This window comes from Chlamydomonas reinhardtii, chromosome 1, assembly GCF_000002595.2.
Source record: "Chlamydomonas reinhardtii strain CC-503 cw92 mt+ chromosome 1, whole genome shotgun sequence".
Taxonomy (NCBI): domain Eukaryota; kingdom Viridiplantae; phylum Chlorophyta; class Chlorophyceae; order Chlamydomonadales; family Chlamydomonadaceae; genus Chlamydomonas; species Chlamydomonas reinhardtii.
In genome coordinates this window covers 64,994-83,718 of record NC_057004.1, presented here as the reverse complement: position 1 = coordinate 83,718, position 18,725 = coordinate 64,994, and the positions used below count along the sequence as shown (strand labels likewise).

General features: G+C 63.4%; 3 protein-coding genes across 3 annotated transcripts; all 3 read right to left on the bottom strand.

The window, feature by feature from the left end:
- Position 1: 1 nt before the first annotated feature.
- CHLRE_01g000550v5 (uncharacterized protein) lies at positions 2-6,353 on the bottom strand. Its single transcript, XM_043058077.1, has 10 exons — positions 5,160-6,353; positions 4,306-4,888; positions 3,924-3,992; positions 3,085-3,650; positions 2,570-2,845; positions 2,219-2,316; positions 1,925-1,973; positions 1,620-1,718; positions 1,161-1,337; positions 2-911 (listed from the first exon to the last, which is right to left on the bottom strand). Exons 1-10 carry the CDS (start codon positions 5,634-5,636, stop codon positions 297-299), a joined length of 3,009 nt encoding a protein of 1,002 aa, XP_042927991.1. The 5' UTR covers positions 5,637-6,353; the 3' UTR covers positions 2-296.
- Positions 6,354-6,483: 130 nt separating this feature from the next.
- On the bottom strand, positions 6,484-13,473 carry CHLRE_01g000500v5 (uncharacterized protein). The gene is made up of 10 exons (XM_043058076.1): positions 13,287-13,473; positions 11,335-11,387; positions 10,721-11,078; positions 10,294-10,382; positions 9,757-10,053; positions 9,405-9,560; positions 9,131-9,271; positions 8,720-8,944; positions 8,183-8,488; positions 6,484-8,016 (listed from the first exon to the last, which is right to left on the bottom strand). The coding sequence occupies exons 1-10, from the start codon at positions 13,354-13,356 to the stop codon at positions 7,744-7,746; spliced, it is 1,968 nt and encodes a 655-aa protein (XP_042927990.1). The 5' UTR covers positions 13,357-13,473; the 3' UTR covers positions 6,484-7,743.
- A 48-nt stretch (positions 13,474-13,521) lies between these two features.
- On the bottom strand, positions 13,522-18,663 carry CHLRE_01g000450v5 (uncharacterized protein). Its single transcript, XM_001700277.2, has 9 exons — positions 18,252-18,663; positions 18,020-18,072; positions 17,473-17,686; positions 16,679-16,962; positions 16,329-16,484; positions 16,028-16,168; positions 15,597-15,821; positions 15,082-15,387; positions 13,522-14,933 (listed from the first exon to the last, which is right to left on the bottom strand). Exons 1-9 carry the CDS (start codon positions 18,319-18,321, stop codon positions 14,796-14,798), a joined length of 1,587 nt encoding a protein of 528 aa, XP_001700329.1. The 5' UTR covers positions 18,322-18,663; the 3' UTR covers positions 13,522-14,795.
- Between the last annotated feature and the right edge of the window lie 62 nt (positions 18,664-18,725).

Here is an 18,725-nt window from a genome sequence, read left to right as displayed (position 1 = left end):
CAGCGCTCAGGCATCATTCCCACACTGCCACACAGCCCCGCTACCACCCAAGTAACCGCGCACATGCTTTGCGAGTTGCGACTTCTGCCCTGCCTAGCCTTGTGGGATTGGCGGGTCGGGATTTCAGCCATCACAACGGGAACTCGTCTTTCATCCCCTCTGCTCTTGCTTGTCCTAGATCTCCACTGCCTCGATCCTCTCCCTGCACTTGCGCTGCACCTCAACCTGCACTCCGCATCCATCTGCCGTCACCTGCTGCCCCTCACGGCCGCACGCCGCTGCAGACGCCCTGCCTCCTACCCGACGCCCGCCACCCCGCCATCTGCGCCGCCTCTCCCCTCCCCCGTGCCTCCGTGCCCCGCCAGCTGCGCGCCCTGCTGTGCCCCCCGGCGCCTGGCGGGCGGCAGCGGCTGCAGCTGCTCCCGGCGCGGCAGGCCCGAGCCCGAGGCGCGGCAGCACCAGGTGGCGGCCACGCGGCGCAGGCCCGAGTCAAACACCGCGCCCGCCGCCTCCGCCTCCGCCGCGCCCGCCTCCCCCGCCTCCGCCCAGCCCGTCACCAGCGAGGCGGGGCGGGGCACGTGCAGCACCCAGCCGCCCGGAGGAGGGCGAGGAGGGGCCACGGGGCCTGAGCTCGCCGCCGCCGCCGCCCCTGGGCCCTCGCCCCCCTCCCCCTCCCCCGCGTCCTGCAGTGCCGCCAGCCGGGGCAGCAGCGCGCGCTGCAGGCCCAGGTAGCTCAGCGGTGCGGCCAGAGCCACAGCCAGACCCAGACCCACAGCCGCCTGCTGCGCCGCCGAGCCCACAGGCAGCAGCGCCGCGGTGGGCCGTGACGTGTAGTGCTGGCCGCCGCCGCCGCCGCCGCTGTCGCCCCGCTGGCCGCCGCCGGCCAGCCGTAGCACGGTGCGCCGCGAGTGCTGTGTGTGTGTAGGGTGTGGGGGCCACAGGGACCGTAACAGGTCAGGGGGGCGGGTCAGAACCAACCAGCTTGGTGGGTGGGTGCGCGTGCGCTCAGATGCGGCCCATTTGACATGCGCCCACTGCTCCACTCCGGCGGCAGGCAGCCCATCACTGCTGCGCCCGGCTGCCGTACTACTGGACAAGTGGACGTGGGTGCGGGTCCCTGCCGCCGCCCCGTCTCCCCATCTTTACGCCTCATGCCTCACCCGTAAGTGGTATGCCGTACGCGGGTTGTCCAGGAAGGAGCGCTCGCGCACCTCCAGCACCCGCCAGCCCCCTCCGACGCCGCCGCCAGCCCCCTCTGACTCCCCCGGCCCCGCCCCTGCCCCCGGCTCCTGCAGCCGCAGCAGTTGGCCCTCCGCCAGCAGCTTGGCGCGCAGCACCTGCACCAGAGGGCCGGAGGGAGGGGTTGTGGATACCAGCCCAAACTAAACCAAACCCAATGCAACAGGGGGGGGGGAGGAGAGGCAGGGGGAGGGGAGGGTGGGGAGAGAGGCGGAGGGTGCGTGTGAAGAGGCAGAGGGTGGTGAGGGAGGCGATGTGCGGCCCGCCGCCGGATCTCTGGGGGCGAAGGCGCTCAGCTTCCCCCGCCCCCCACCCCACCCCCCACCATTGGCACCGGCACCGGCACACGGGCACACGGGCACACATTGCACGGTGCGTACGTGGCTGAGCGGGCAGTCGAAGGGGAAGGTGGTGACGCGCTCGGCGGTGATGCGGCAGGCGGTGGTCTTGTACCAGTTGCGGGCGCAGGCGCAGCGGAACTGGGGGTGTGGACGACGTCAATGGCGGGGGCGGCAGGGGGCGGGGCAGGGCACGGCAGGGGCGGAGGTAAGGGCGGGGCGGACCATACTAAATGACGGGGTGAAGTGACGTGTGCACAGTCCCCGTGCACGTGTGTGTACAGAGCCAGGTTTGTACGTGGAGACATTTCAGGTGTCGTACTCATGGGTGTCGTGCGGCGACCCACCCGCGGCAGCACCAATGTGCGGTTGAGCGCCAGAGCCAACACGAAGGCCCTGAATGAGCGGAGCCAGGGGCGGCGGCGCGTAGCGACAGGCAGGGCATGGGGATTGGGGGGGGGGCGTAGGGCAGGAGAGAGGCGGCCATGTGTGTTCGGCGCGGTGAGCGCTGGTGTCAGCCGGGCATGGGGCGGGTGCTCGCAGCGGCGCCCCCACCCACCCCCCATTCGCCCACGGCGAAACCCCCGTCCCCTCCTCCTCCTCCTCCTCCTCCTCCTCCTCCTCCTCCTCCTCCTCCTCACCAGTAGGTCTGCTGCAGCTGGCTGTTGAGGCTGTGCAGGTGGGTGGCCACCATGTCCTCGGTGCGGGCCTCGGGCCAGGAGTTGTAGCCGGGCGGCAGCTGGGGGGGAGGAATAAGGGTTAAGGGAGGGGAGGCATGTGTTAGTTCCGGATGCTGCTGGAGGTGTGCGGCTATGGCCTCATTGAGGCACTGGTATGGCCGTGGCCGTACATGCCTCTTCTCTGCGCTCTATGGGTTCTGGGCTGGCAGTTGTGCAGTTAAAATAGGAATGAACTCCCCCCCCCTACAGCTCGCCCCCCGCTGCGCCTGCCGCCTCTGGGGGGCTGCCCCCACCGCCCACCCCTCCGTGCACCTCGGGGTACTCCAACTCGAAGGTCAGCAGGCCCCTGCCACTGGCCGGCGCTGCTGCTGCTGCTGCTGCTGCTGTCCCCTGCAGGCGGCCCGCCTCCTCCTCCTCCCCCTGCTGCTGCTGCTGCTGCTGCCTGGGGCTGTGGTGGGGGTAGGGGTGGTGATAGTAGTACTGGGGTGTGTCCCAGTAGGCGAGCACGTCGCGCATGTTGGCGCGCTTGCTCTCCAGAGTCTTGCCGCCCCACACCCAGTGGACCTCGTACAGCGGGTGCCGCCGGACCTGGAACAGGTGCATGTGCGCGTGTGTTAATAAGCGCAAAGACTGTGAACAGGAGAACAAGAGTGCGTGTGTATGTACATGGCGCGCATCGGCCAGTACCGCTAGGCGCACCCAGCGAGGGGTGTACCCAATAACCCCCCCCCCTCCGCAGCGCCCCTGGGTGCAGCTGCGCGCGCCTGGATGCACGGTGTGTTGCCCCCGCCCCACCCCCACCCCCCACATGGTTCCCGCCCGCCCACCTGGTGCAGCCGGGTGGTGGCGAAGGCGTAGGTGTGGCTCCAGGACGACACCGGCAGGCAGCCCAAAACCACACCCCAGCCGCCTCCCGGCCCCTCCGGCCCCACCGGCCCCGCCGCCGCCCCCGGCACGCCCGGCACGCCCGCCGCCTCGTACAGTGCGGACATGAGCCGCAGCGTGTGGGCACGTGCCGCCGCCGGATCCAAACCCTGATCCAGCAGGCCAGGGCCGGCCCAGCCCGAGGCCCAGCCCGATGCCGAGCCCGGCACGCCACGACCTCCGTGCCCCTGACCCGCCTTCGCCGTCTGCCCTGCCACTGCCGCCGCCACTGCCGCCGCCACCTCTGCTGTCGCCTCCTCCGCCTGCCGGCGGCTCACCTGCCGCGGCACCCCCAGCAGCCGGCCCGGGCCCAGAGCCCCGCCGGCGGCGGCGGCCGTGGAGGCTGCGGCCGTGGCTGAGGCGTTGTTGCGGACGTAGCCTGTGGGCAGCGGGTGTCCGCCCCAGGCCGCCACCACGTCGCCGCGCAGCAGCAGGTTGAGCGCCTGCTGGTCGTGGCCGCTGAAGCCGGCTGGGGGAGGGGAGGGGCGGGCCGCGGCGAGGGTGGGGAGTGGGGGGTGGTCTCCAGCAGGGGCTAGCCCGGCGGCACCGGTGCGTTGACTGCGGCAGTGCGGCGTATGCGGTGTATGTCAGACCCATACAGGGGGCGCGTGCACGGGGGCAAGCTGACGGCAAGCGAGGCCCCATTACTCTTAAACACCCCAGCTGGGGTTGGAAAGGACTATCCCTTTCCTCTCCCTCATTCCCATCCACCCCCATCAGCACCTAGGCGTGACGTACGCACCCTGCTTGACCGCCAGCCAACTGCGCATGAGCTCGGAACCCGCCGGCCCCGCACGAACAAAGTAGACGCCTGCGCAGACAGATACAGCCACACACACACACACGCACACGCACAAGTATTCATGGCAGCACAGCACAGCGCATTTGCGGCGGGGCGCTGGGCGGGGGGCCACAGGCATTTGCCGGGATGCATCCCCCCGCCCCTGCCATCATCCGCCCCCCCTCCACCCCGCCCGCCGCCTCCCGCACACACACACACACACACACACACACACACACACACACACACACACACACACACACACACACACACATACATACACACACACACACGCACACGCACACACACACACACACGCACACGCACACACACACACACACACCTGTGTTGAGGCCCTGGTGCGGACTGCCCGCCAGCTCCACACCCGGGTCCGCCACCGCCCCAGCCGCGCCCGCCCTGTCGAGGCCTGCCCCTGCCCCTGCCCCTGCAGCCCCCTGTGGCCCCGCTGCATCAGCCGCCCCCACGCCCCAAGCCTCCTCCTCCTCCTCTGGCGGCGGCGGGGGGTTTGTGGTGGTGAGCATGTCTGTGGAGAACAGCGCAGCAGGCAGCAGCTGCCGCCAGTCCCCAGCACCCGCACCCGCCCCAGCCCCGCTGCCACTGCTGCTGCTGCCACTGTCACTGGTGCCGCCGCTCATGGTCGCCAGCTGGTCCAGGAGCAGCACGAACGACAGCAGGGTGGGGCCGCGCACAGCAGCCGCCCCCGCCCCCACCCCCACATGCGGCTGCGGCTGCGGTTGTGGCTGCGGTTGCGGCAGCCTCTGCTGCACCGCCACCACCCGCCCCCCTGGCCCCCGCCCCGCCGCCCCCGCCCCGCCACCCCCCAGGGGGTCTGCGGCCCAGCTGACGTCTATGTCGCTGTACAGCACGTGGAAGCCCAGCCGCACCAGCACCGCCACCACACCCACCTGCACGCGCGGGCAGGCGTGCGTATGTGTGTGTATGTGTGTGTGTGGGGGGGGGGAGGGGCGCCCACAGGGGGGAGTGCATTAAGCATGCATGGGGGCAGCCGGGCAGCTGGGCAGGGGAGGTACGGGCAGCCGGTGAGCTACAGAGGGGAGATATGAAATGTGGCGCACGCAGGTTTGGCCTGTAGCCATCCCGCGTCCATCGCCACAGCATGTACGTATGCAACTTGCACACCCCAGCCCGCCCGCCCGCCCGCTCTCCAGCGCTCACTTTGGCCCATGTGGCCCGCTTCCACGCGTTGCTCTGCCACACATAGCCCTCAGTGCTGCCGCTCATATTGCCGCTGTTGACTGCTCCTCCGCCTCCCCCGCCTCCTCCAGCCGCCTGTGACGCCTCTTGCGCCGCGGCACCGCCCAGGATGCAGCGCCCTCCCGCCGCATACCCCTCCCGCTCCACAGCAGCCGCCGCCGCCGCGTCCGTGGGCGCCACCAGCCAGTAGCGTATGCCCGCCTGCCGCACCGCCCCCACCCAGCTGCAGCCGAAGAAGGACCACAGCGGCCCATCCGCCGCGGTCACCAGCAGCGTGCCGCGCAGCGCCAGCGGAGCCAGCCGCTCGCGCGCCGGCGGTGCGCAGCGGTTGAGGCCGTCGGTCACCGAGCCCGCGTTGGAGGCGAGGTCACCGCTGGCAAGTTGCACGAGCGTGCAAGTTGCCAGAAGCGTCCACAGGACACTGGACGTGCCCGACATTTCGTGAAGCTTCGCGTTTACTGGCTAGCACCATTCACCGAGGAGTTCGCAATATAAGTCAAAGTTCAGAGAAGTATAGCTTGAACTTTGCGCGATGACTTAAATATCAAGCTTTCCATAACAATGTTTATCGTAATTGCAAGGTGCGAGGTCGGAATGTCCGACAGCGCTGGATCCGGTCTTCATCTGACAGACGCGGCCGAAGGTCGATGCGCTGAGTGGCCCCGCCCGACCAGCGCCTTGATCAGCGCACCAGCCATCAGATGACCGGACCCAAGCTTCGGGACATACGACGAGAATTGGCTTATGTGGAAGTGTCAAGGGCTTGCGAGTTAGCCATACTGAGCCGCTTCCACTACAGTATGGACACGCGGGTACCACTCCGGCAAGTCCCTAGGGACTGCGTGTGTCCAATGCCCTAGACTGCCGAAATGTTATCATATGACATATAATAAGGTCCCTGAATGATTTCCGGGCATAAACTCGCGCGGGAGCCGAAGTCGAAATGCTAAATGTTCGCGCTCGCCAGGACTTACTGGAATTCGCCTTACGCTGTCCGGATGACATATATAGGTGAACCTTAGTAGACGGCACTAGATACAGGCCCAAAATACCGCCTATGCGAGATATGGGCTCTGGTCAATTTCGCGACTTGAGCCCTGGCCAACATGTTTTGTCCTCTGCCGAGCGCTAATGTCCACTAATGATGTAAGTTATGTACCTACAAAAAGGCGGCGTCTAAATACTGCGGTAGGATTTGCCTCGGGCGACTCCCAGAGCCCTCCGAGCGTGCGGGTTTGGCTAGGAGCATGCACCCCCCCGGACTATTGTGCACATAACTTTTTGATGCCTATTCTTTTTACAGTGGCGATTGCGTATCCTGCATACACTGTGCGTACACTATCCATCACGCTATCACGCTTTTAGTTTTCACGACGAAACTATTTGCGTGTCCCACTGCACACCCCATGCACGGCTGCAGCCGTACGGCCTTTCAGGAATCATCTGTCTAGCTCCGCACCATAGGTATGCTGGCGGCCTTGTCAGATGATTCCTGTGGGGTCTACCAGGCTGTCAAAGTTTGGACACAGCAAATGACCAGAGTGGTACCCGCGTGAGTATGGATGAACACACGCACGCCGTGCACGTCGCCACGCGTGACGCGTCCGATTGAGTTGGCCAGCAGCGCACATTGAGCCCGAACGAACCCGCCTCAAAATGTATCACGGTATGGGACGCCGATGGATGCACGCACGCACAGGCCGCAAGTGCACCGGATCCACTTCAAATCCGCATCAGGCAGGCCGCAGAAGAAATAAAGGTGTATAAGGGGCACGCGCCACTACGCGGTGCCGCGCCAGAGAGGTTGTGCGCGTTTCCTCATCACCGCCTGACTGCATGTGCCTAGCCGGACCGTATGCCAACACACGCCGCACGCCAACCACCGCAACGGCCTCGTACTTTCCCTGGCTTTCCCTGCCACGTCGTCTACCACCGCCATAAAGCACGTCAGATTTCCGCAGCAGCCTCGATACCGTATCGCCGAATTATTTGGCATCTCTCCACCTTGAACATGAATATAGGCATGAACGGATTGAACCCATACACGCCCTCGCTCGTGCGCGTCATAAGTAGTTGGCTGTCCAGTGTATCTGCGTGAGCGTCACGTCCGCCCCGCATGCTCTCTGTTTGCTGCAATGCTGTCTGTACACATGAGTAGGTATGCATGTACGCGTACGTAAACCAAGTAACCATGCAAGCAAATCATTGTGGAAATGTGCATTAAGCTGTCACACAAGAGGCAGTGCGCATGTCAAATGCAGCAGGCGGCGTCGCACATGCACGCACTAGGCCGCGGTAGGGTTGGTGAATTAGTGCGGTCATGCACACATTCACCACTGCGGCGGGTCTTGCGCCGGCACACGGCAACTACCACGCTAGCTCAAATGTGAAGTTTGAATGGATAGATCGACGACTCTGCCGGTCATGCAAATGGATACGTGCCTCGTCCCCCACTTCTCTACCACTCGCTCGATACTCGCCAATCCAGCACACGGGCGACGTGCGCTGCGCACCTCAGGCCCCCCCCCTGTGGTGCGCTGCAGCCTCAGCCGCCCGCATCGTCCCCAATGCACTGCAGCAGCTCGCCCAGCCGCCCCTCCGCCCGCCCATGCCTCGCCACATGCCTGGCCACCACGCCGTCGCACCAGGGCCGACCGCCCGCGGCCCGGGGCGGCAGCGGCGGTGCCTCATGCAGGTAGCTGCTGCTGCCGGGCGCCGGAGCCCCTGTGGGATCGCCGGCTGCTGTCAGCGCCGGCAGGCTCTTGTAGCGCTCGGGCGGCAGCGCCACCAGCTGCAGCCGCTCCGTCAGATTGTAGGCCTGCGGCATAAGGTCACAAGGAGGCGTGGGCGTGTGACACAGCAATCAAGGCACCCCTGGAATATGAAAGCAGCAGTGTGTACCACCCGCAACATCCCTCAGAGACACATGACTGGGGAAGCAACCTCTACGTCTTGCCTCCCGACCACAACAGGAGCAGACCGACCCTCATGTCGCCTGGTGCCCGGCAGCACCAGTAGGCCACGTGCTTCTGAATCTCCGCGTCGTACTGCTCCCAGGTGGCGTAGGTGCTGAAGCCGCTCAGCGTGCGGGCGGGCTGTGGGAAGTGCAGCACGCGCACGCCCTTGAACCGCCCCAGCACCTGCCGCAGCTCGCGGTCCACCAGCGGCGCCGCCACAGTCACCCGCTGGCCGTAGCCGCGCGGCGCCGGCTCCACCGACACCACCAGCTCGTCCGCGCCCAGGTTGGCGGCGCGCGGCATCTGGGATGGCACGATCTCCACAAATGACTTCTGCATGAGCGGGGACGCAGGAGTGCAACAGGCGGTCGAGCAACGGTGAGGCCAGGGCCGGCCATGGAGGCGTGTGAGGTGCACGTCAGCTAGCGTGCGGCAAAGAAACCATCATCCGCCCACAAGTAACCACCCGTATTAACCCAGCCAGCCAGCCAGCCAGCCAGCCAGCCAGCCAGCCAGCCAGCCAGCCAGTCAACGCCTGTGCATGCCGCCCATTACCGTACTGACCTTGAGGCTGTCCGGCACCTTGGGGTTGTCCAGGAATGAGTACTCGCGGATGAACACGCGGTGGCCGCTGTACTCGGTGTTGTCGGGCAGCCGGAACCCGGCCTCCAGCTTCTTCACACGCAGCACGTGGCTCAGCGCGCAGGTGAAGGGGAAGGTGGTGGCCTTCTCAAAGTTGATGCGGCACTGCTGCGTCTGGTACCAGTTCTTAGAGCAGTAGCACTGGAACTGCAGCAGTTGCACGATGAAAACAGGGGAATGCCTGAATCACCAGAGCAGCCATCTTGCGTTGTGCTTGTGCATGCCCGACCGACAACGAACAGGGTCACTCGTCCATATATACCGCCGTATGCTGTACAATGCATATGAGCAGCACCCAGCACTCAAGGCCCCATCCACCGCACGCGTACGTACCCGCGGCATGACCAGCGTGCGGTTGGCAATGAGCGCGATGGCAAAGGCGTAGTAAGCCTGCTGCAGCTGATAATTGGCGGCTTGGACGTGGAAGCGGATCATGTGCTCGGTACTGAACCAGGAGTTGAAGGTGGGCGGCACCTGCATCGAGCCATGGGCGCCAGAGCAGTAGGGGCGCACGCGGCGGTACGTAGGGGCGGCGTGAATTATGTGAATGGGGGTGAATTGGTCGCATCATTCGCATGGCACAACAAACCGTACGGCATGCACGCACCGGCAGCAGGTCCAGGTCAAAGGTGACCAGGTTTGGCGAGGTGTAGTAGTCGGGCTCATCGTGGAACTTCATGGCATCGCGCATATTTTGGCGCTTGCTCTCAAGTGTGCTCCCACCCCACACCCAGTGGATGGCATACAGCGGGTGTTTTAGCTTCTGCGAAACACATGATAGGTGGCGAAGAGGTGGGGTCATGAGGCATGGGGCATGATACATGTCAGGATGGTACACCTGTCGGCTGTGTACCGTATGCATGTGAAGACCGCCGCAGACCACCCGCCCTGCAAGTCCGCAGCCTCTCCCGCTGCGGTCTCCCTCCCAGCCCCGCACCCCCCCCTGTCCCTGTTCCCACCTCCCACAGCCGCGCATTGACGTAGGTGTAGGTGTTGCCGAACATGGATGCGGGCAGGAAGGACACGCCCGTGGTGTTGCTGTAGGCGGCACGGAAGGTGCGCGGTGCCGCCCACTCGCCCGTCGTGTTGCCGTCACCAACGCCGCCCACGTCCCGTTCACTGCCATCATTAGTGCCGCTGCCGCTGGTACTGCCCCGGGGCAGTGTTATGCGAGTGTGTGCATCCGGGAACACCGGCAGGCGCAGGTCGGGGTCGCGGTGGAAGAAGAAGCCCCGGGCCAGTGTGTTGAAACCGTCCTGTGCATATGTGGGCACGTGTGTGCATGTACGTGGGTGCACGCACGTGTCGGCAGGCCCACATACAGGTGAGGGCGCATAAATGTGTGTGGGTGCGGTAGTCCTAAGGCCCAGCAGCAGTTGACCTCACCCGCCCCCATGCACGACACTCGCGTCCGGCCCCTCCCAAAGAAGGCATCATTCGGTCCTCCGAACGGCCCCCCTCCCGCCCGCGGCCTCATTAATCGCATCAGCACCTACCTGGTCGTGACCCACGTCCCGCTCCTGCCACGACAGCCACTCATCCAGGAATGCCGCCCCGCCCGACCACTGCCGCAGGAAATAGATGCCTGCAGGCAGTGTAGTGTAGTGCATAGGGTTGAGGATGCGTGGATGGAGCTGTGGAAGGGGGAGAGCTAACCGGGCGGGCCAATGCATGGGTCGTGTCACGCGTGTTGGCATGTGCAGGTGTGGCGGCCTGGCGGTTGGGTGCTGACATGGTGGTGGCTGGTTGCTATGCATGGATCTTGCCATGCATGCATTGGGGCCAGTCGGGTCAGTCCGCACCCGAGCCGCGCTGTGGGCGGGGCCGCCCACCTGCCCGCACCCTTGAACTACGGTAGCTAGCAGTCCAAACATGCACCCTCGCGTTGTTGGTTGTCGCCCTGGCCATGATGCGCCTACCTACCTGTGTTGATGGGCGCGTACGGCTGCGGGCTGTCCTCCAGGCCGCGGTCGCCGCGGCGGTTCATAGTGGACACCGAGTCGGTGGCCACCGCCACATGCGGCGGCGCCCACCAGCCCGACGACCCTGCCGCAGCCGCGTCCGCAGCCGCGGGGGTGGCCCCAGCAGCCCCAACCTCTGACGCTGCTGCGTCCCACTTCGCCCGAACTTTGTGGCCGATGCCGTCATCGCCGCCGTCGCCTCCGTGTCTCTCCTGCAGTTGCTGTTGGAAGAATGGCAGCGGGTCGCCGAACCAGACCACGTCCGTGTCAGAGTGGATCACGTTCACGCCGAACTCGTACACCGCCTTGATGATGTGCACCTGCATGACATTGCGCGAGCAAATGCGTAATGTGCGCGATGTTAGTGAGCGTGCGATTCCGTGTGTGCATGTGAGCAAGTAAGTGCGCTGTGCGTCCTGGGCACGCGGAGGGGGTGAAAGGGGTGCCCACTGGCAGGCCCGCCCATCGTACGCTATATCAGTACACACGGAATGAAGCAAAGCAGCTCCTCCGGCATGCACAGTTTGCCTAGCTTCCTTCGTGACGCTTAGCTGGTGCTGCCACAGTGCCACTGACCTTATTCCATGTCGTGAGCTTCCAGTGGTGGCTGCCCCAGTGGTATGCAGTATCTGAGGCACACACATACGCACACGTGATGCCGGCGGGGCATTGGGTCATTGGGTGCGAGTAATGCAGCTGAGGTGCACTGCGAACCTGTCAAAGTGTCAATGCCATGCCCCCTGCATTGTTTCCCATGCGGACTATAAAGAGATGGAGGTCATGCGGTTTTGGCTCTAGACCTCAACTGCCTGACGGGGTCCGGCAGTGCCGACTTCGACAGCTGCACGAACACCGGCACGAAATCCATCTTACCGACACAGAATTGCCCACTAGACCAGTGGGCATGAAGCCCACTAAGGCAGTGGGTCGTGCGTAACAAGTAAATTATATATGCGATAAATACATTGATTATGATGTAAATATATCGTTTTAGTTGCGGGGCGAGCAATCGCTGACCACCTGGCCACCAACCCGAGGTCCGCCCATCGGCCCCCCCACCACCACATGCACACGTACGCCAAACCCCACGCACACCCCCATCGCCCCGAGCCCTGAGATACGCCCCGATATCTATTTTGGCCAAAGCCTTCTCCCAAATCACTGGGCGCGCCTGGTGCCGCCGTACGTGATGGGGTTGTGAGTGTCAACGGTGTCCCAGCCCGCCCCCCCCTGGCGCCCCCCCCCGACTCCAAAGCAACTGTAGCTCCCCGCAAGCCCCCGAGCTAGCACAGGCCTCTACACATATGGGGGCATGCAGGGTGTGCGTGGGGTGGCAGGATCCCGCCGGAGCAGGTGTGGGCTGGCGCTGGGGACCGGACTGGGCTGGGGGGTGGGGGGGGGGGGCAGCATGCGTGCCGTACCCTGGACCGGCCTGTACGGCCCACCCGGACAGAGACCCATGCTCCCGAGCTAGCACAGGCCTCTACACATATGGGGGCATGCAGGGTGTGCGTGGGGTGGCAGGATCCCGCCGGAGCAGGTGTGGGCTGGCGCTGGGGACCGGACTGGGCTGGGGGGTGGGGGGGGGCAGCATGCGTGCCGTACCCTGGACCGGCCTGTACGGCCCACCCGGACAGAGACCCACGCTCCCGATGAGAATGCGCCTAAGAAATGGATATGGCACATGTGGAGCACTTGGGGAGCACTTGGGCTCTGGCTGCGGGACGGCAAGCATGCTGCCCGAACTTTCCCCACTTGACCCACCCAACCCCCAGCCCAGACCGGGTCCCCATCTCACACTAGCCCCGCAGGATTCCTGCCGCGCCGGTCGCAACCTACCTGTCCATCATAAGTCTGGGGGCTGTGTTGGATTGGGGCATCGGGTTACGTCCCGGTGGTCCCTGGGTCCCTGGGTCCTGGTCCTGGGGCCGTGGCTAGGTATGGCAGGCATGCTGCCCGTATCCACCCCCAGACCAGACCAGTTCTCACCCCCACTCCTCATCTTTGTCCAGCAGATGCTATCCCACGATCACCCTATGCGTCCCTTTGTGTGTATAAAGCTGCGGTAGCGGGATGACGTTTGGCTCTTTCCGAGTGCGGACGTGGGCCCCGAATGGGAGGGGGGGCATTGACACCAGCATGCTAGGCAGGGTCCCCTAGCCTCTCTGCCAGTCTTGGCGCCTGACGCTGAGGCGTATGTCATTCGCCATGTGTCCCTAAAGCTAGACAGAAGGTTGCGGCGACAGAAGGTTGCGGCTTGGAGGGGGGTGGGGGGCGATGGGCGAGCGAGGTCGGCAGGACCTCGGGTTGGTGGCCAGGTGGTCAGCGATTGGTCGCCCCGCAACTAAAACGATATATTTGCATCATAATCAATGTATTTATCGCATATATAATTTACTTGTTACGCACGACCCACTGCTCTAGTGGGCTTCATGCCCACTGGTCTAGTGGGCAATTTTGTGACGATGAGCTGCGAAATCATACATAGTTGACCGACCCACTTCGCCCGAAGCAACCTCACAGCTCACCAGAGCCCTTATAATTGATGCGATCCTGGGGCGCATTGAAGCAGTGGTCCGTGATACCCTGGGCGCCCATCGCAGTGGAAGTCTCAGGGTCCAGAGCCGCTATCAGCCAGTAAGTGATACCGGCTGACCGGATGTTTTCTACATAGCTCGGCCCGAAGCTGTGCCACACCAACTTATCGACGATGGTGACCAGAAGCGTGTTGTCTCGCGCAACTTTCTTGACTAGGGCTGAAGTTAGCGACCCACAATGTATGCCAACTGCGTGAATGGCGACAGAGTGCGCTTCGACGCCACGGAGGCGCTGCCGCGGCCGCGGGTGGGAAGCATTAGCACCAATGTGAAGATGTGAAGCGAAGCCCAGCGCGAGAGCTAAGGACCAGATGATTATAATGCGATGCATCACAAGCAGTAGGTCTCTGTTGTGTCAACATTTGCCATGTTATGTATACATGCAGTGAGGCGCACCAAGCCTCTGTCTTTATAAGATAGAAGGAGATCAGGAGTCAGTCGTTCGGAACTACAGTAGTTAGTGACCGCAATGGTGGCGCTGCTGATGGCAGGTCGTGTGATGGGACAGGGTTCAGGCAGGTTGGCGAGGTCCCATAGGGTGCAGCTGACGCCCGTACCCCAAGCAGACAGCAAACAGTTTGCAGCGGCAGAGCAGGAGTGCATGGCTGGTCGAACGCCGGAGTTACTGTACCGACAAGTTGCTGGCTGGTTGGAAGTTTGCTGATGGCAGGTCGTGGTTTCTGCGATTTCACAGGCCGTGCGGCAGACCCGACCACGGCCAGGACCACGGCGGCAAGTGCTTGCTTCGCACCGTGTAACATCCTGCCGCTGCAGTACCTAGTGCAGCAGCTAGTATGCCATCCACTCATGGCGCCTGCACGCACCGCTAATCCTCAGCGGTACAAACACCGCGGCATTTTTCATCTTAGCCCGGGGTTAGCGGGGCCCTCGCCCCCCCCCCCCCAGGCGCCGCGCCCCACCCGCACGGAGCGGCCAGCCACCATCCAGCGACAGGGCCGCCTTCGCCCTATGCGTTTCGACACTTGGTGTCAGTGTCGGGTGTATGGGGGCTATCCGCCGCCAAAGCAGTCTCTCCTCGTTGACGGACTGATGCGGACAGTGTTGTCAGGGTGTGTTTGGGGTTGCATCCGCCTCATACATCCTGCTGCGCACAAACGCCTACACCACACCTCATCACCCGCCAACAGCCATCTCAAACCTCAGACTACGGTACCTCGGGGATAGCTCATGACGTACTACGGTACAGGCCGGAGACGCAGTCACAGTAAGGCCTATCGGCGGCGGGTTAAAATCAGCGCCGGAGCGAGGCGCGACTTCGCGTGTCCATTGACGGGGTAGACATTCGCCTTTGAACCTCCCCTGCTTTACATGCGGTGCTGCCGCCTGGTGTGCATCAGGCTGATATTTTTGAGCCACGACGTGCGGCCGTGCCTCAGGTCCGTAACTCGGGATCACCATCGGACGCATCTGCGACCCGCTCTAGAATATCTGTCCGGGCATGCGGCGGATTGGCCCCACCTCGTGCAGGTACGAGCTCTTGCCGCCGTGCGCCGGCAGGTTCTTGTAGCGCTCGGGCGGCAGCGCCACCAGCTGCACCTTGTCAGTCAGGTTCATGGACTGCGCGGGGTTGCGCGGGTGGGCGGCAAGAGACCCGTGGTAAGAAGGAATCGCCAGGCAATCGCTTAGAAGCGCAAAGAAGCGCAATGTCACACTTCCCATCCCCCGCCTCTGCCGCATAGTTCCAGGCTGTATTTTAATGCCCTACCTGCATATCCGGCGGCGTACGGCAGCACCAGTAGGCCACATGCTTCTGAATCTCCGCGTCGTACTGCTCCCAGGTGGCGTAGGTGCTGAAGCCGCTCAGCGTGCGGGCGGGCTGTGGGAAGTGCAGCACACGCACGCCCTTGAACCGCCCCAGCACCTGCCGCAGCTCGCGGTCCACCAGCGGCGCCGCCACAGTCACCCGCTGGCCGTAGCCGCGCGGCGCCGGCTCCACCGACACCACCAGCTCGTCCGCGCCCAGGTTGGCGGCGCGCGGCATCTGGGATGGCACGATCTCCACAAATGACTTCTGCATGAGCGGGAACGCAGGAGTGACACATGCGGGAGAGCAACGGTGAGGGCAGGGTAGGCCATGAAGGCGTAAGAGGTGCACGTCAGCTAGCGTGCGGCCATGAAACCTGTCCGCCCAGGAATAACCACCTGTATCAACCCAGCTTGCCAGCCAGCCAGCCAGCCAGCCAGTCAATGCCTGTGCGTGCCGCCCATTACCGTACTGACCTTGAGGCTGTCCGGCACCTTGGGGTTGTCCAGGAATGAGTACTCGCGGATGAACACGCGGTGGCCGCTGTACTCGGTGTTGTCGGGCAGCCGAAACCCGGCCTCCAGCTTCTTCACACGCAGCACGTGGCTCAGCGCGCAGGTGAAGGGGAAGGTGGTGGCCTTCTCAAAGTTGATGCGGCACTGCTGCGTCTGGTACCAGTTCTTAGAGCAGTAGCACTGGAACTGCAGCAGTTGCACGATGAAACACTAGCTTACATTTCTCTGAAAACAGGGGAATGCTTGAATCACCAGAGCCGCCATCTTGCGTTGTGCTTGTGCATGCCCGACCGACAACGAACTGGGTCACTCGTCCATACATACCGTATGCTGCACAATGCATATGAGCAGCACCCAGCACTCCAGGCCCCATCCACCGCACGCGTACGTACCCGCGGCATGACCAGCGTGCGGTTGGCAATGAGCGCGATGGCAAAGGCGTAGTAAGCCTGCTGCAGCTGATAGTTGGCGGCTTGGACGTGGAAGCGGATCATCTCCTCCGTCATCTTCCAGTCGTTAAAGTCGTCGGGCATCTGCATGCATGGATAGCGAGGCCAACACACGCGCAGTATGGCGCAACGCCACCAACGAATCCCACTGACAAGAGCAGGCAGCGTTGAAGCCGCTATGACACATGGTGTTGCTGGGCGGGCACAGATCGTAGGTCACAGGTTGGACACAGCATGCACGCACCGGCAGCAGGTCCAGGTCAAAGGTGACCAGGTTTGGCGAGGTGTAGTAGTCGGGCTCATCGTGGAACTTCATGGCATCGCGCATATTTTGGCGCTTGCTCTCAAGTGTGCTCCCACCCCACACCCAATGGATGGCATACAGCGGGTGTTTTAGCTTCTGCGAAATACATGATAGGTGGCGAAGAGGTGGGGTCATGAGGCATGGGGCATGATACATGTCAAGATGGAACACGTCGGCAGTGTACCGTATGCATGTGAAGAACGCCGCAGACCACCCGCCCTGCAAGTCCGCAGCCCCTCCCGCTTAGTTCTCCCTCCCAGCGCCGCACCCCCCCCTGTCCCTGTCCCCACCTCCCACAGCCGCGCGTTAACGTAGGTGTAGGTGTTGCCGAACATGGATGCTGGCAGGAAGGACACGCCCGTGGTGTTGTGCATGGCCGCGTAGAAGTAGCGGTTGGCGGTGGCGTCGCTGGGCAGCACCGCGGGCGGCAGGTGCTTGTCCTCGTGCCGGAAGCCGCTGCCGCGCGCCATGGTGTTGAAGCCGTCCTGGTCGTGGCCGATGTTCTTGTCCTGCCAGTCCAGCCAAGCCTTGAACATGTCCAGCCCGCCCGCGTACTGCTTGATGAAGTAGATGCCTGTACAAGCGAGCGCGAGCGCAAGCGCAAGGGGGATCGGCAGCACGTAGGAGAAGAAGTGAGTGGGCGACCACCATCGGGCGGCGACACGGTGCATAGCATAGCATCATGGCATGCGCCAGACAGCGCTTTCATGTACGGCCGAGTCGCGCTTGGTGATGCCTGAATCCCGCCTGCGCTGTGCTCCTCGTATCTGTTGTGAGCCGCACCCATCCAAAAAAGCCTCGACCCACTTTCCACCATGTCCCGTCCCCCGTCCCATGGTGCAGGCTCCAGCTCTGCGCTCCAGCAGACTTTGGACGTTTTCCCCTGTTCTGCTTTCCTGTTACACTGCCAGGGTTGCACTGCTGTCATGCTAGCAGCCAGTATCCATGGTCATCGGGGCTACCCTAACGCCGGGCGCTCGGGTTACTCTGGCACAGGAGTTAGCGGGAAACGTGCATAGCGACCGAATATCGGCGAGGAACGACGCCTGCCCCCGCCTGTCCGCCCCCGCCCTCCCGCGCGGACCTGTGTTGATGTTGGTGAAGGGGTTGGTCGTGACCTCCAGCCCCATGTCGCCCACGGGGTTGCCGGTGGCCACCGCGTCCGTGGCCATGATGACGTGCACTGGGCCGCTCAGCCGCTCGTGGAAGAATGGCAGTGGGTCGCCGAACCAGACCACGTCCGTATCCGAGTGGATCACGTTCACGCCAAACTCGTACACCGCCTTGATGATGTGCACCTGCGTGACATTCCGTGAGCACATGCGTCATGTGCGCGACTTTAGTGGATGTGTGGCTCCGTGTGCGCATGCCCGCATGTGAGCAAGTAAGTGCACAGTGCGTGCTGGGCATGCACTGCAGCACGCGTGCATGGACACGTCCAGCCTGGCTGGTCTCCACCCTGCAGGGTCACCACCACAGCACCGCCCGGCGGTACACAAGCATGCAAGGTCCTTTCCCGGACCATAGACACCCCACAGGCCCTTGCAAACCATCTGCAACGCAAGTGTCATCAGGTGACGGTCATCACGGCCCGTCAGATCACCCCTGCGCACCACGCGCACCACCCGCACCTTGTTCCACGTGGTCTGCGTCCAGTGATGCCCTCCCCACTGGTAGTTCGCGTCTGCAGCGCACAAAGAAAGCCACATCAGGCCCGGCACCTAACACATGTGTCCTTCCCCCACCAGTGCAAGTACCTGTACAGGGCTGTCAGTCGATACGGCGGAAACCCTTCCACGCCCGGAAACTCCCGCCCCGCGCCCCAACTCCCAACCCCACAACTGCTGGAGCCATAATCCTCACCCTTGCCCTTGTACTTTACACGCTCTTGCGGCGCATTAAAGCAGTGGTCCGTTATTCCCTGGGCGCCCATTGCTGTGGAAGTCTCAGGGTCCAGAGCCGCTATCAGCCAGTAGGTGATACCAGCTGATTGGATGTTTTCTACATAGCTCGGCCCGAAGCTGTGCCACACCAACTTATCAACGATTGTGACCAGAACCGTGTTGTCTCGCGCAACTTTCTTGACTAGATCTGCAGAAAGTGGCCCACAGTGCGCTTGCAATACGGCCCTGCCTCGTGCGGCGAGCGGATAGTTAGCGACCCGAGCGGGAAGGAACTCGGAACGAGCACTTACGAGCCCTAACAATGCTAGCGTAAGATAACTCAAGAGAGGGTATGTGCGCTTCATTGTGCAGGGCATTCTGCTGCGCTCAGCGAACAAGCCTATTCAGTTCAGCTCATTTGCGAGGGCTCTTAAGCTACTTTTTGTTTAAGAGC

Bases quoted from the DNA above. Each gene is read 5' to 3' on its own strand.
- CHLRE_01g000550v5 (XM_043058077.1), bottom strand. From the start codon at position 5,636: ATGTCGGGCACGTCCAGTGTCCTGTGGACGCTTCTGGCAACTTGCACG. The intron at 3,993-4,305 runs GTGTGTGTGTGT...CTGTCTGCGCAG, and splicing joins GCACCAGGGCCTCAACACAG to GCGTCTACTTTGTTCGTGCG. The intron at 1,719-1,924 runs GTGGGTCGCCGC...CCACACCCCCAG, and splicing joins GCACATTGGTGCTGCCGCGG to TTCCGCTGCGCCTGCGCCCG.
- CHLRE_01g000500v5 (XM_043058076.1), bottom strand. From the start codon at position 13,356: ATGGGCGCCCAGGGTATCACGGACCACTGCTTCAATGCGCCCCAGGAT. The intron at 10,383-10,720 runs GTAGGTAGGCGC...CACTGCCTGCAG, and splicing joins GTACGCGCCCATCAACACAG to GCATCTATTTCCTGCGGCAG. The intron at 9,561-9,756 runs GTGGGAACAGGG...TGTGTTTCGCAG, and splicing joins TCAATGCGCGGCTGTGGGAG to AAGCTAAAACACCCGCTGTA.
- CHLRE_01g000450v5 (XM_001700277.2), bottom strand. From the start codon at position 18,321: ATGGGCGCCCAGGGAATAACGGACCACTGCTTTAATGCGCCGCAAGAG. The intron at 18,073-18,251 runs GTGAGGATTATG...TGTGCGCTGCAG, and splicing joins TGTAAAGTACAAGGGCAAGG to ACGCGAACTACCAGTGGGGA. The intron at 17,687-18,019 runs GTGCGGGTGGTG...AATGTCACGCAG, and splicing joins CGCAGACCACGTGGAACAAG to GTGCACATCATCAAGGCGGT.